General features: G+C 39.8%; 1 protein-coding gene across 1 annotated transcript; it reads left to right on the top strand.

Moving 5' to 3' along the window:
• Window positions 1–2,917: 2,917 nt before the first annotated feature.
• On the top strand, window positions 2,918–4,386 carry LOC120453978 (odorant receptor 24a). Its single transcript, XM_039638934.1, has 4 exons — window positions 2,918–3,521; window positions 3,583–3,955; window positions 4,008–4,106; window positions 4,161–4,386. The coding sequence occupies exons 1-4, from the start codon at window positions 3,001–3,003 to the stop codon at window positions 4,371–4,373; spliced, it is 1,206 nt and encodes a 401-aa protein (XP_039494868.1). The 5' UTR covers window positions 2,918–3,000; the 3' UTR covers window positions 4,374–4,386.
• Window positions 4,387–15,951: the final 11,565 nt, after the last annotated feature.

Genomic DNA, 15,951 nt, shown 5'->3' with positions numbered 1-15,951 from the left:
TGTGCCAAATTGACATATCGCTTTCATCCAAACTCACACACACCTACTCGCTCACTTGCCGTGGGCAAACAAATTAGCCTGAATACACGCCAAAACACACACACTCTACGCACACACATACAAATGCGAGTTTTGCCGCTCAACGGGTTTTATCAAAAATGCATTTGTCATTATAAATGCAACGTGGTCGCCTGCACTCAATGTGCTTGGCTCACTCTTCTAGGCCAATTTGATTTGTCGGTGAATTAAATAAGCCATTCATTATGCCAAACACTTTCGATGGGTCTTTTAATCAAAATTAATTCTCCAATTAAACTGAAGGCCTCGACTGGCCGTAAAATCTGGCAGTTTCTTGTCAATCGCTATCAATCAAACTAAGAACAATATTAATAATATTATTATCCAAACAGAGTTTCAGTCTGCTATCCTGTGAAAATATATTCTTTTTTCAATTGATATTACAAGGCTTTAATTGTTTATTTTTATGTATGATCCTTGCCCTCAACTATTTTCATTTAATCTGTGGGCAGAACTTCATTTTTGAAGAGTATCGGAGCGGCCGGCAATTACCGAACTTGTTTGGCAAGTTGTTTAATTTTCAATTATAAATTCATATAAATTCAATGGTGGATACCACTCGACCACGCCCCTCGGCGCCTTTTACCCCTGTCACGCCCCCTGACCTGGGGCGTTCGACAATGGGCGCCTTAATGGAGGAGTGGCCATTATGTTGCTAAAGCCGCCGTGGCTAGATTTGTGTGGCACGGTCAAAACGTGTTCAATAATTTTGTCAATAAAATGTCAGAGTGGGCACGAAAAAAAGTAGGTGGCCACTGAGTTTGCCGCAAAAAATGGACTGCTTTATATATTTCTCCTCTGCGCACTTTTCTTTCCTTTTTTTTTTTTTGGTTGTCTTTTTTAGGCCTATTCGTGTGGCCTACAAATCGTCCCCTGAATGCGGTTAAAACTGTCAGGCCATAAGTTTACACAGGTTGAGGTGTGCTTTCTCTTTTGCTCGTTTTTTTTTTATCGAGGTTCTCCCGCTCGCACATTAAACTCATTGTGTTTATGGCATAAATTTGCATGTTTTGCACGTAAATTTTTCAATTTGAATGGGCGCTTTCGATCCTTTTGACCGAGGGTTCTGTGCCCGGTACATGGGCCTTTTGTGTTTGCTGGGATATTGTTGGGGGATGTTGAACAAAATTTAAAGCTAAATAAAGCTATCACCGTGTGAGAGATCGTATCGTATCGACCTAAAAGGGTTCATATTTTAAGGCGTTTGAGGTGTAGTTGGTACTTTGAATTGAGTTAACGGTAATGCCGGGACTTTAAGTATGTAGTCGTATGATTAATATAAATTTGATAATGTCTTCTAGCTGTGTAGTTTGTAAAAACACATCAATTGTAACATTAACTCCCATGAAGTCTATCTTGTAAGATGAGAAACTCAATTAATATTCCCTAACAAAACACATAGTTTGCAGAGCGTTTAGTGTTCTTAAATTTTCTGCCAGCATAGTAAGCATTTATGGTTTTTTATTTGTTAACGCTACAATTAAGTGTTTACACATTTTCGCCATGTTTTTGGTCGGCTCAGCCTGCGTCCTAGCCAACGGAGGCCTTAGTTTTGGTTATGTTGCCCGGAAGGATATCGGGTGTGTAAATGTGTGTGTGTTGACCTGGGCATGTGTATAAGTGTCAAAGGCATGTGTTTAGCATGCCTCATTTGAGCGCAAATACACCTGCAGCCATCAATTATGCAAAGAGCTAGTTCCGATGTCCGTCCATCGCTCCAACCGTCGTCTATCGTGTTGCCAGGTCAAAATCATCAGAGGCGTCTCCGGCTACGTTTACGGCTTGGTTTACGGCTGTAGCTTTGAATATTGGCTTGGGGCTTTTCGGATAGAAGAACATTCACACTTCTAAAATTTACGAATATATTGAAATATACAGAAGAAAACTGTATTTTAGAATGGACGAGTGGTCTAAAAACAGGCAAAAAATGCAGTAGGTAAAACAAAAGGTTGGTTAAAAAATAAAAATCAATTAAGCCAAAGGTGAAACTAGTAAAGTTTTGAGATTCAAAGTTGGAGCTCCAAGATGAAACTAATGGGTGAATTTGTCTTATAGCATCCATTTTTTTCCGGTGTAGTTAGTCGTCAGGTAGGCGGCACATTCAGCGCCATCGTTAGTCTTGCCTCTTTCCACGACCCAGATTCCCGCAAACCCAAACTTCCATTCAGCCATTCAACCAGCAAGTCAGCCAGTCGCCATCTAGCTAAATTAATTTATTGGCCTTCCTCGCAAAGACCTATACCAGCAGCAGTTTGCATAATCATCGCACACACACTCTCGCACGAAATTGGACAGCTTATAAAATATTTATTCAAACTGCAAGTTACCCGGCAACACTTGCTAAAGTCTAAATTGCAGATTGTCCGACCATGTTCATATATCCTTTGATAGAAAGTCAATTTGTTTGACCACCAACAAGGTTAGTGGAGTGGAAATGCAGAGTGTGATTTTGAGAAGAAGGGGGATCCCTAGCAGGAAACGAGAAATCTATACAATTTTGGTTAATAACAATTAGTTTGTCAATGAACAACATATTTTTACTGTGCGTTGTAAGGTCTCTGCTTGAGTTTTAAAACCCTCTTCTGAACTCTGATCTACGCCTACGCCGATGTGTTGAACCTGCCAAACGCACATAAGGTTCATGGCAAAGGTCATTAAAAATCGTTTAACGAAAACTAAAGTTTAATTACAAGCACGCCCAATTTGCCACGCCTCCACCCGAAAACGTTGCCTAATTGGGGGTTAACAATTTTGTAAAACTTATCGAACTATGAGCAAGGACAACGCCCAGCTCATCAATTATGCTGCTCAAGTGTTTTGTGTGATTCTCCTTATAATATATACATGCAGTTGCAAAGGGTATAAAGGCCGAGGGTCAAAGGATTATGGGCTGAAAAGTGTTTGGTGTCCTTAGAGAGAAAGATGTTACCTCGATTCCTGACCGCCTCCTATCCGATGGAACGCCATTATTTTATGGTGCCAAAGTTTGCATTATCGCTGATTGGCTTCTATCCCGAACAGAAGCGAACTGTTTTAGTAAAACTGTGGAGTTTCTTCAACTTTTTCATCCTCACCTACGGCTGTTATGCAGAGGCATACTATGGCATACACTATATACCGATTAATATAGCCACTGCATTGGATGCCCTTTGTCCTGTGGCCTCCAGTATTTTGTCCTTGGTCAAAATGGTCGCTATTTGGTGGTACCAAGATGAATTGAGGAGTTTAATACAGCGGGTGAGATTTTTAACAGAGCAACAGATGTCCAAGAGGAAGCTGGGCTATAAGAAGAGGTTCTATACACTGGCAACTCGTCTGACTTTCTTGCTATTATGCTGTGGATTTTGCACCAGTACTTCCTATTCCGTCAGACATTTGTTGGATAATATCCTGAGACGCGCCCATGGCAAGGACTGGATCTACGAGACTCCTTTCAAGATGATGTAAGGAAAGGGAAAAGTGCAGTACGATCCAATGACATTATCTAAGCAAGCACTTCTTTAGATTTCCCGATCCTCTGCTGCGTCTGCCACTCTATCCCATCACCTACCTCCTCGTGCATTGGCATGGTTACATTACAGTGGTTTGTTTTGTCGGAGCGGATGGTTTCTTCTTGGGGTTCTGTTTATACTTCACTGTTTTGCTGCTCTGTCTGCAGGACGATGTCGTTGATTTACTAGAGGTTAAAAACATCGAAGAGAGGTTCTCCGCAGCAGAGGAAGCTCGGATAGTTCGGGAAATGGAACATTTGGTGGACCGGCACAATGAGGTGGCCGAGCTGACAGAAAGATTGTCGGGTGTTATGGTGGAAATAACATTGGCCCACTTTGTTACCTCTAGCCTGATTATCGGAACCAGCGTGGTGGATATTTTATTAGTGGGTATTTGCCTAAGTACCAATCATTTCAATATATATTTTTAAATCGCAGTTTTCTGGCCTGGGAATCATTGTGTATGTGGTCTACACTTGTGCTGTGAGCGTGGAAATATTACTATACTGTCTGGGAGGTTCTCATATTATGGAAGCGGTATATTCATAAAAAGCAGCTTTAACTATTTTTTAAATTCATTGCATTTCTCAGTGTTCCAATCTAGCGCGCTCCACATTTTCCAGCCACTGGTATGGACACAGTGTTCGAGTCCAAAAGATGACCCTTTTAATGGTAGCTCGTGCTCAACGAGTCCTGACAATTAAAATTCCTTTCTTTTCCCCATCATTAGAGACTCTAACTTCGGTAAGCTTATGCGAAAATGTTATGGTACAGACACGTCTTAATTTTGTTGAGATCTTTTAGATTTTACGTTTTACTGGATCTCTGATTGCTCTGGCAAAGTCGGTTATATAGAGAATTTTACAGTTTCCTGTTCTCTTCTCGTTTGGAACTAAAATAAATGAATTATAGCAGTTGCAAAAAACTATATATCTGGAATGTATTACTAACTGAGAATAACTATAAAGCTTTCATTAATCAAAAGATGTCGGGAAAAAGTTGAAGGTTAAAATATGGAACTATTTAACCAAAAGTTTTTCAATTTACAAAGGGATCGAAACTCCAATTTACTTTGCCTTTATTCATTTGCGAACCTTTCTGCACCTGATTTGCATCTTCTGGTTGAATATATCCTGCATTGTTTTTCGGTACTCTTTCTGTCTGCGTGTGCGTTAATTCGAATATCCTTTACAACAATTTCGATTTTCTTTTCATTTTCTTTGGTGCCGCCACCATTGACCCCTGATTGTTGTTGTCGAATTAAAGCTGCACTGTTGTTAAACACTTCCTTGGATGTCCTTCTGCTTTTCAGCTGCTCCTGCAAATTGCTTTCTTTGCCGTTGCTCATCACGTCCTACCCGCAACCACCCCGTCCCCCTCACACCACCATCCTGTTTGGCACTTTCCTCTTGGCCATTCCACTTGGCCATTTTCAGTTGCACGCTTTTCCAACTGCAGTTCATTTCCATACCTCATACACTGAAGAAAATTGGTTCACTTGGCATTAAACAAATATAATGTTTTGAATCATTCGTTTTATAATTATGTATATTTATTTAATATTTGAACTTTGGTTGTATTTATTTTATTGAATTAAACGTTGCTTATTACAAGGGAATAAAGACAAAAAGATGTTAAAGTGCTCGTGATTAAATGGCGATGACAGAAGTGATACTTTTCTCAGAGTGCACACACCCACGTGCACCTTAATGACATCCGGTCTGCGTCTGTGTGGGTAGGGTACTTCATATCCTTGACGCAGTTGTTGATTTCCCCGCTCTGCCCCTTTGAAGACAACCTCTTCAATGAGTGGATGTTGGGTGTTTTTTGGGGTTCCTCTCGGCTGATTTTTGTGTTTTATTTTTCTGTCTGCTTTTTTTTATCTCACCCATTGTTCATGCACAAATTCTTGCCATACTTCGCCCCCTTAATGTTGTAGTCCTTGAAATCCTTTACACGCACATGAGCGGGCCTATCTGTCTGTCTGCTCGTCTTTGTTTCTTTTGCCATTTGTTTGTTTATTTGCGTTGGCGCCTTCTTTTGTGAAAAGTGCTTTTGCTTGTAATGTGTTCGACTTCAGAGTTTGGAACCCCTTTTCATATTCATTTATTGTTCCAACTCTAGTCCTTATGACCGCAGTTTCTTTAGACTCGATCTGTGCCGCGACATTCTTATGGTATTACTGGTTTGGAATGAGTTCTAGTCGCTATAATTAAAACAAAAGAACAAGCTAGTTAAAATACCAATTAAATCCCAATTATTAGAAGCTGATTTGTTTTCAATTGGTCAAATTTTTAATTATTTAATATGTGCCGAGTTAATGCAAATTAATGAGTATTTTTGGTTCTAGCTGTGGACGAAACCATCCACTACTTGATGCTTTCTTCGCTCTTTTTGGAGCTCTGCTCTGTGTTCATTTTGCCTTTCTTGTGTTTCACATCATATTGCTAGCTGGGGCTTGTTGCTTGTTATTTTTATTTCGTTTCCATTCAGTCAGAGCTCAGGACTTGTTATGCCCCTCCAGCCCACCCCCCACCAAAAAGCACCGCCCACAACCCCTTCGTCCTTTCCCCCTCTCCACCACCAACCAGCCGCTTGTTAATGTTGTTCGTTTTCACATTTTTATGTGCATTTTGTGTGTGTGTATGTATGTGTGTGTGTGCTGTGAATTCGACTCATACATCCGCATTTGCTACGCAATTTTTGCACTCAAGTTTACCTACTTTTTATGGTAAACACCCAAGGTTGCTTGTTTATTCTAGCAAAAATGTATTTAGGTGAGCTTAACTACATGTGGATGAGTGCGACGGTAGTGGGAGTGGCAGTGGCAGTGGTAGTGGGAGTGGATGTGCAAACGGGTGACTAAGGTCACCAACTGGGGGTCACCTCCAGAGCGTTACTCCAAAAAGGAGAAAGTTAAATAAATACTTCAGCTCGTTCTCTGTGGCTTATCGCAAATACATTTCTGTTGGCCTTCAATAATTATTTTGCAGGGAAAATTTGCATTGCGGATTAAGGAAGCCAAATAGTTCTTTATGGTAAGCGTGTAAGCCTTATTATAAATACATTAATATACACACACACACAGTGGGGACAGAAAATAGGTATGTGCGAGTGTGAATAATTAAATGTGTGACAAACATGCATAATGCAGCGGCGAATAAAAATATAATATAAAGGACTCTGCACATGAATTTCAATTGGAATATATGCTTTTTCAAAAAGGGAGTATTCATACAGAAAACACAATTAATTTGGTAGCTTATTAACATATTAAGAGGCCAGATTCGGCACATTTATTATAATAAAAATTTTCACGTTTTATATTAAGCATGTGTATTGACAGATAGCAAATTTAATTTATTTCTTTTAATAAAATAAATGTTGAAAATATAATTATTTCAATTGAATTAAACAGTACCGCCATTTTATAAAATATAGCTAAAAATTGAGCTTTATTTAGTAATTTAGGATGATGGCTTTCTTTAACCTTTAACCTTGTAGCTGTTGTTGGGCCTGCCATGTTGTTGTTGTTGTTGTTGTTGTTGATGTCAACTAGGGCGAAATAATTTTTAATGTCATTTTTACCCACACGACTAATTAAATTTCGAGTTTTATGCGCCCGACAGGCCAAGTGAAATGTACATAAAGCAAGGAGCTTGGCAGCGAATTAACAAAAACAAACACGACCAACTGTGAAATGGTGACCCCAACAAACGCAGTATTTTCCGAGGGCCGAAAGGAGGCGTGGAAAAGCCGAGGGGATGCTATGAGGAGCTATGAAGGAATGCGCCAGCATCGCCACATGAGTAAAATTTTAAGCAGACGCCAAAGTCTTTGGGCCATATTCTTCGTACCAGAGGACAAGACACGTTCGCTAGCAAAAGAAAAAAAAATAGAAAGGGGTCGGGGAAAATCGCGAGGGCGCGGTGGGCATCCATTAAAATTCCGTTGGGGCATTGCAAAATAAATCCACTTGCAAGTGGTATAAAACAAAACAACGACAGCACTCAGTTGAGAAGCCGAAGAAATCGGCGTTGTGAACGAGGGGGAAAAAAAGCATAAAACTCGTCATCGTCAGCGTTTTTTTTCCTTCGACGGCGTCAAATGCCAAACGCATGTGATTCCTGCAGTCCTAGAATTCCGAAAACAACAGTAGCAAGCCTTCTAAAGTTTTTGGCACTTAAAGAAAAGCAGGAATATTTAATAAATATAATTTTTAACATATAACATATGATTTGAAATTAAATTTTTAACAGCCTTACATTACTGAACGCATTACATTTGCTTATAGATCGTAGGCTCCACTTATTGCTTACATTTTAACAAATTTTTCTTAGTGCCCGTAAGCACACATACGTCGACGCGGTTTCGTCCTTGTATGATATGTGAAATGGCAAACAAATATTTTTTTGATGTACGGCCTAAAAGTATGCATTGAAATTCAACACGCGGCAAGGGACACCAAAAAAAAAACGTTTGCCCGTATTGATTGTTGGCACGGAAGAGAGGAAAGAGGCTTTCCGCTGGTGTTTTCAGGGGGGGCGGATGATTTTAGGCATGTGGTATTTTGAAAGGCTCGAAATTAGCACCAGATCCTTGTTGTTTAAAGCGAGACACGAGGCGGCATCAGGAAATTACAGATGCCGTAAAGTGAAATAAGTTGGGGATGGCAAGTCAAGTGAATTGAAATGGTAATGATACATGACAATGTCTCGCAGATAGCGACACGAATGGATATGGAAGCACTGACAATCTTTCGCTTTTGATGTCTGAAAGCTATGGGGGGAAAGTGCCAAAGGATCCCTTTAAGTGCGAGGCACTTTTGCGGTTATTGCAGCAAATGTTTATCTTATCTGTATTTGCTAACAAGTATATCATTTAATTTAGTAGTCAAATTGGGGATCTGGCACTCGTTAGTTAATGGGTAGCGTAGGGTAAAGATACTCTTGGTGGATATTTATATTTCTTAATAAAGTCTTTAAATATAAGAAAATGCAAATAGCCAGCATTTCCTTTCCACATTCTTGAGACTGTAGCTCTCCTTTTATCTGCCCATAAGAGTTGTCTGAAATGTTTTGCCCACAGTTTTTATCACGCATACGCCTAGTTGAGCGACTAAAAGACTCAGTCGCAATTAGAGACAACCAGCGACCGTCTACCCCTCTACTTCCAAAACCCGTATCCTTCGGCAGGCCCTCCGCTACTTTCGCTGTTTTCCTCCGCGCAGCACATAATCTGCATACAAATGCGTTGATTTGCCTAATCGACGCCTATTTGTTTGGACCAAGAAAACAGCAAAAAAAAAACCTAAAAAATAAAGACACTGACTATTGTGGATGGCGAAAGTTTCCCCAAGAAAAGAGGGGCGAAGGAGAGAAATGGAGGCGCGGCAAATAAACCGACGTTTAATTTTTGGAAAGCGCGAGCGTGTTGCACGCATTAAAATTAAAAGCGAAGACGAGCACGCCTTCATTTCCCCGCCCCATTTCCACTTTTCCTGCCGTACGTGCTGGTGAGTCCGGAAAATTCAAGAGAGGTTCTGGAAAATGGGAACGGAAGTTGCCTTTGACTATGTTTTGCATTTGCATGCAAATGTTTTTTCATTGGCATTTTCACTTTCGTGTAGGAACCACGCCCGCTCACAAAAAAACGGGATGGGTAATCTTTTTATAACATTTTTGGAAAACGTCAAAATCAATTGTCAACTAAAACACGTAAGCTTTGGAATTTATTTAAGCTCTACATTTTCACAGCAGCTCGAAAGCAACTCTTTGTCTGTGTCTCTCAGCTTCCTCGGCTAAACGCCGCTTGGGGAGCCGATTTCCTTTGCGTCCTGGCATTTGCGCATTTCCGCTTCCGGCCACTGGTTCGCCTACTTCCGCCGCAAGGCTCAAATCGTGGTAATTCTCGAATTTGTTGCTGCCACAAAATTATGACTGCGACTCGAGGCGGTAATTACTGTATAATAAATGAGGGCGTGAATGATAAATTTGCGGATGGAGCGCCGGTTGAGGTGCTGATTGAGGAGGCGTAAGTCGAAGCAAATATTTCGATCCCTAAGTAGAACTTGATTAAATGGAAATACATTGGAATTTTGCTTGAAACTTGGTGGAATATTATACCCCTTTTTCAGTTATATCAACATTTTATATATCTATATATATATATTATATTTTGATTTAATAGGACAACTATTATCCATCTTTAAGCCTTTCTAATTTGAACCTATTAACACATCATATATTGAAGACTAGGCACTCCCAAACCAACTTCGCCATATCCTGTCATATACACAGCTGATAATCGAATCCGACTTTTCAACACCCAAGCGAATTATGGAGTTCACGTGGGAGGGCGTCGAATGGACGGGAAAATGAAAGCGGGCAATTTTATTGGACCCGAAATGGCGGAAAAACGCAAGGGGCTGGGGATGAAATCAGCTCAGCAGCTCAGCAATTGCAATTAAAACATGCACGTGGCATTAATTTAGAGGATGCGACACCTGAGGGCAGCTCACTCGAACATAAATCCTCCGAGAGAATCCGGTGCGGGGGATGCGGACGAGTGGTCAGCTAACCAAAAATGGCCACGACACGATGGCTGAAGCGATAATTTGCAATTATGTGGGGAGGTTACCCGAAAAAAAAGTGCAGGGGGAGTGGAAAAACAACAAGTGGAAAAGTGGTTTAAATAAATTGCAGCAGAGCAGAGATCACAGTGGTAAAATGTGGGGGAGCGGAAGTACACTGAGGGAAATGTAAAGAAGATTTCAAACGTATTGGATGTTGATGAATGGCTTATTAGTTTATAAAGAAAAGACGGCAAAAGGGGAAGCTAGATGCGAAATATTACGTATACGCAGTGTGGCTGTATCAATTTATTGCAGTTCATAATGTATTATTGAACTTCTTGAAAACGTGATACATTCCAGCAAAGTTGGTTACTTTATTGCAGTGTGTTTTGTGGCAGGCATGTGCAGTGCTTTGTTGCTGTTGCTGCATCGTTTGCGGCCTGTTGGCAGCCAACAAATCTCTTTTGGCGCGGTCCTTGGTCCTGCTGCTGCTGCTGCTCCTGGACCTGCTCCTGATCCTGCCCTTTAGGGCCCTTGTCCTGTGGCTCCTTCACTTGCCGCCGAGCTCGGGTTCTTCATCGCTTGTCGGCTGGGTGACCTCTTGGTCTTTCGCCTCTTTAACCGGTTTGGCCGTTGCCGCCGCCATTACGTTAAATATTTTATGAACCATTAAAAGTTTTTGCAAATTTTATGGCCGCTTTGCATACACACACATATAAAAATAAAAACGCAAACAAAACGAAAAAAAGCAAAAAGAACAGCGGAGCAAGTGATGTTTTTGTTGTAGCGTGAAGCGGCAAGCTGGCGGCTGCCACGCCCCCTCTCCCCACAACCATTTGGGGCCCCTTTTCAAAGCGTGTTAGTATGTCACGACTTGTGCAAATGACTGGGCCATCAGAGAGTGCCAACGGAGCCCATAAAATATCCCCATCATGCTACTCCAGCACTTTCAATTTGACAACAAAGCCCCGCCAAAAGCGCAAAAAAAAGAAAATATTTCAGTCTGCTGCCAAAAGCGAGACAAAAGCGAGCAAAAAAATTATTGCGGAAGCTGTCGATGCCATTGTGACATTGTCAAAGGCAATAACGCATCCAGAAACAGTCATCACAATTGCTCAGTTGGCTCGCAACGCAGCCAAGAGTCTTCGCTTTAAAGTCTGGTATTTGTGAAGAAAATAATTCCGATAATGGGAAAATACAAATGTCAGTTCACCCATCGATATTGTGCGTGGAAATGGTTCAATTCAAAAGAAAAGAAATATAACGTCATTAAGTTGGGGGTGACCTTTTAAATTAATTTAATTATTAATTTATTAACATATCGTAAACAATTCTACTGCGACAAACAACATTGAATATCAGTTTTCTACCATTTTATTGTGACTTTTCACAATTTTTTTGAAAGTTTTCAAAAGGATCAAATTTAATGACTGCGAAATAAAACCAATTAGCGCACAAACAAAATTACAAACATTTAACTACTTAATAAATACGGTGTATGCTCCTATTTCAAATGTTAGATTTATTTAAGTAAATATATATTTATGTGGACCTATTAAAATTCAACAGTGGGCATAGCCTTTAAGTATCCGTATATATTAGCAATGACGCAATGAATACTTCATTAATCTGTAGAGCTAAATTAAGGGCAAAGTTCCTGGAAACCTTTTTCTGCAAGTTGCCAAGGGCTATAAACCCTTTGTTGGCTCTTGAACATTTTGGGATAATTAAATTTGGGCATTTTAAATGCACCGCATCTTTCATAGCATCTCAGGCTTTCTTAGAAAACATAGTTATTAGGAACACGAATATTTATACTATATATAATTTATATATATGTATTTAAATTTTCGTTTAATAATCACAGTAATAGAAACAAAAGCGAATGTGACAACGATGACACGTTTTGCGAGGATAAGTTGCCTCTGGCTGGGGCAAACAAATCAAAGTCTGGATTCTAGGACAGGTGTCTGTGTGAATATGTGTGTCTGCCTGTTAGTGTATGTGTTTGTCGCACACATGCATAGGAAAGTGTTACAAGGCCGCTGACTGACAGTAACATCGGCCACAACAACAACCAACAGCTGGCAGTAAATTTAAGGCTGTGCGAAACTTTTAATTAACAAAATTAATGTAATGGCAAAGCCAGAAGAAGCACTGCAGAAATTAGTTTGCCTACCACACACTTGTATTTATAAGCTTAAAATAAGTTTATAAGCTATTATATAAAGTGTAGCCAAGTGGTAAAAATATTACAACTTAATCACACTTAGATAGATTTCTGTGGCACCGATTGAAATTTTCTACGGTGTATCCTTTAAAAGTCCGCCGTCAGCAGCAATGGTAACCAAGATGTGCACTATAGTCCTTCATATGCATACATACATACATGTGCTCACACACACACACACCCACACTGATAGGCAGCTGTGAATGTTTATGCATGGATATCGACTATGGGGAAAGAAATTTGCGAGCAGCTGCCGCTGTTGCCTACGCTCATTAAAAACGCCCAAAAGCAACAGCAATAGCAACAACTTAATATACAACAACTGCGATATTTTCAGTTACAGCGCTTGCAGCAACAACAAAAACAACTGCAACGGCAGCCAGCAACTTGAGCGTCGTCACACGCTGCGTATGCGTAATTTCTATGCATTTTCCCTTTTTTTTTTACGTTTTTTTTTTTTCATTTCGCTCAGCTGCTGCAACTGCGGGATGTTAATGAGGAGGGCGGTGGGTGGCTTCTAGGGGGGCGTGGCACACAATAAGCAACTGAATATTGTGCGTATGCTGCTCATTTATTTTCCTCACCATCTGCCAACATGGAGATAGATGGAAAAAAGAAAATAAACTAAGAAGAAATGAAAATTGAAAAAAACGTTGCTTACACTGACATGTCCGCGGGAATAAATATTACATAAAATATAATACTTTAAAATATTTTATTATAGTTAATATGTTAATCAGATGCGTAAAATCTGATAAGAAAAACTCCATTGTCGTATTGTGCTGAAAATATTTCTGTTTCTTTTCTTTGCCTGCAATTTTTTGGCCTTTAAGCTTGAACACAATAGTTATCCATTCGGATGTGTTTGAGTCCGGCTTGAAATTGCTGGCAATTTTCTGGCAATTTCACTTGGCCTCAAGACAACGAAGCTGGAATAAAATGAAAATGATAATTTCATTAAGCCGTTCAGCTTGAGTTCAGTTCGTTGGGATGTGTGAGCAACTTTCAGAACTGCTGTTTGCCATACTTATGTGGAAGCAAGTGCAAATATATCTATATATGTGAATGGTATTTATGTGCGCCCGATTGTGGTTTCACCTGCCCTGCCACACACAGATACTCACGCACACTTAATGCGCATCAGCATCAGTGAACGGCGTTGTAACGGCATTGTAAATGTAAATTTAAAGCACAAAGCATTAATTATGCAACGAACGAAACAACACGGAGGAAAAGTATCGAGTAGTTCGCGGGAGAAGTTGTAGTTTTGTAAGTTTTTAACAAGCCAAGAGATCTGTTGTCCAAACGAAATAGTTCGTTTAATTACAACCAAATACATATGTATATACATTTATGCACATATCCTTTTAAACGAATTCGTTAAGATAACTCTGCATAAATTCATTTATGCGATCACTTCCTTAGCTTTCTTGCTGTGCAGCTTTTAATAGTATATAAAATTGATTACGTATATAAAATATCCATAGAATCTGTGGATAACATTTCAATTAAGTTGCAACTTTGGTTTAAAGTTCAAGTCTCGCTTGTCATTAAGTATACGACAGGATGGTTGCGACATACATACATATGTATATACTTTATGTATGTGTATATAGGAATGTTGATTATTTTTAACAGACAGCAGCAGCCACAATTTTTTCTCTCCGCTTTTTTCGCTGTGCTGGTTTTTCCGATCTCCCCAACAGCTGTCGCATTAACCAATGTCCATTTTGTAGCCCGTCGGCCATTGTACTTCATTTTCCAACGGCCAACACTGCCGTCTCTCTCGCTGCGGCTCTAGCCATCTCTTTTTAGCTCCGTCGCGACGTCGTCGTCTGCCTGTTATTAAAATACATAAATAATAAGCGGCATGTCAGCGGCGGCTTTTGTTGCTATATAGTGTATTGTTATGACTCTGGCAGAGGCACTTAAGCGGTCGCATCCTGCAATCGAGAATCCAGCGCTTTTCTCCGCGGGAGTTCCCACTTTCCGCTTTCCTCTGACTACCCCTCGATTCCACTGTATTTTTGGCCGCCTTTAAAAGGCACGCAAATTAGCCATAGATAGAGAGCCACATTATCTTGATGGCCGTCTGTGGAAGTAAGCAGTATTTTATTGGCACTTAAAAAATTAATTGAACTATAAAGGAACTGCTGCATTGAAACTTTCGCTCTCTTCTGCGAATTTCAAGGAGAATAAAGTGGTTATTCACGAATGAAGGCTTTGGCTTCGAAATAACTTCATTTACAGAGGGAGAATAAATACTTAAATCACTGTAATCAATATTATACACATAAATATTGTACGTAAATTTGCAAAAATAAAATAGTAACCCCGAAAAGAGGCTACACAGTCTCAACTGTTAAAATATATATTTGGCTCTCAAATTAAATCAACATTTTTCCCTTTTCAATCCTTTTTCATTGATGAGAACTTGCCAATTAAACAACAGGATTGCTGCACCACAAAAAAATGTTTTCCAATAGTGATAAAAAAATACTTAGTGTGCTCGAAAATAATATTCAGCGCCTCTTAGCTCGCACATGTTTTTCAGTCATTTTCATCATATTGATTTACATTTTGCCAAACCATTCGCGCATATCACACATTTTTTTTCCTTCAATTTTTTTTGTTTCAAGAACATTTTTTATTTATCTATATTTGAGTTTCAATTTTGGTCCCATATCTATGGGATTTTACCTTTTTTAAACCACTTGATGGTGCTATGAGCTAGCATATTAAGTCAGCGATTGCAATATGTAAATCACATGAAGACTAAAGTCGGCTCATAAAAAGAGTTAAATATTTTTATTTACGGATATTTTGTGTGTTGTGTGAATCAACAAACCTAAAACAAACATGCGTGAAAGATCAAATTTAAATAAGTATTCACTTTTTAAAAGATAATTCGTATTTAATACTCCAAAAGTTTGCTTTAAAAGTTACACCTCGACTCAAGCTAACTCATTTTCCATTACTTCTACTGACCTCTTTTTGGCGAAGGTCAAGAAATTTACTTAGGAATTTTTCGTTCGTGAATTTTGTGGTTTTTGCTCGTTTTTGGCACATAATCGACATGTACATCAAATTTATGTTTTTCTTATTTTTTGTGGACACCAGACATTGGCCATAAAGTGGAGCAGAGCGCAAGGTCTTTCGGCTGGCAAACTAACTGGGTGCTGGAGTAGGCGACTGTGTGGAAGATGAGGGCGAATCAACTCTTGGCCATAACATTTAAAGTCAAATTACGGCAAATGGTCGCAAAGTGTGTGATTTAAATGCACTTGGGCGACACTTTAAGACGCTCAATTGCTCGCTTTATTGTGTGGCCATAAAAAAGGCATCTCCCCTCTGCTCCTGCCGCTCTGAATATCCTCACAAACCCCCTCGCCCGACCACGTTTTCCCGGATTTCCCGGGGTGAAAGCCGAGCAATTGTCGCTTGAGTCACGTTTGTCACATAAACTCGCCGCTTGGCTGCTGGCGGTCAAACTGAACAAGTGAAAAACTATTATTATTTGGTGGCATGCTTTTAGACAGCCACCAAGCCTGGGAGTTTTCCACTTACCCAGTTTATCA

The sequence above is a fragment of the Drosophila santomea genome, chromosome 2L (assembly GCF_016746245.2).
Source record: "Drosophila santomea strain STO CAGO 1482 chromosome 2L, Prin_Dsan_1.1, whole genome shotgun sequence".
Taxonomy (NCBI): domain Eukaryota; kingdom Metazoa; phylum Arthropoda; class Insecta; order Diptera; family Drosophilidae; genus Drosophila; species Drosophila santomea.
The sequence above is the reverse complement of the archived record's forward strand: the minus strand, read 5'-3'. Positions and strand labels throughout refer to the sequence as shown.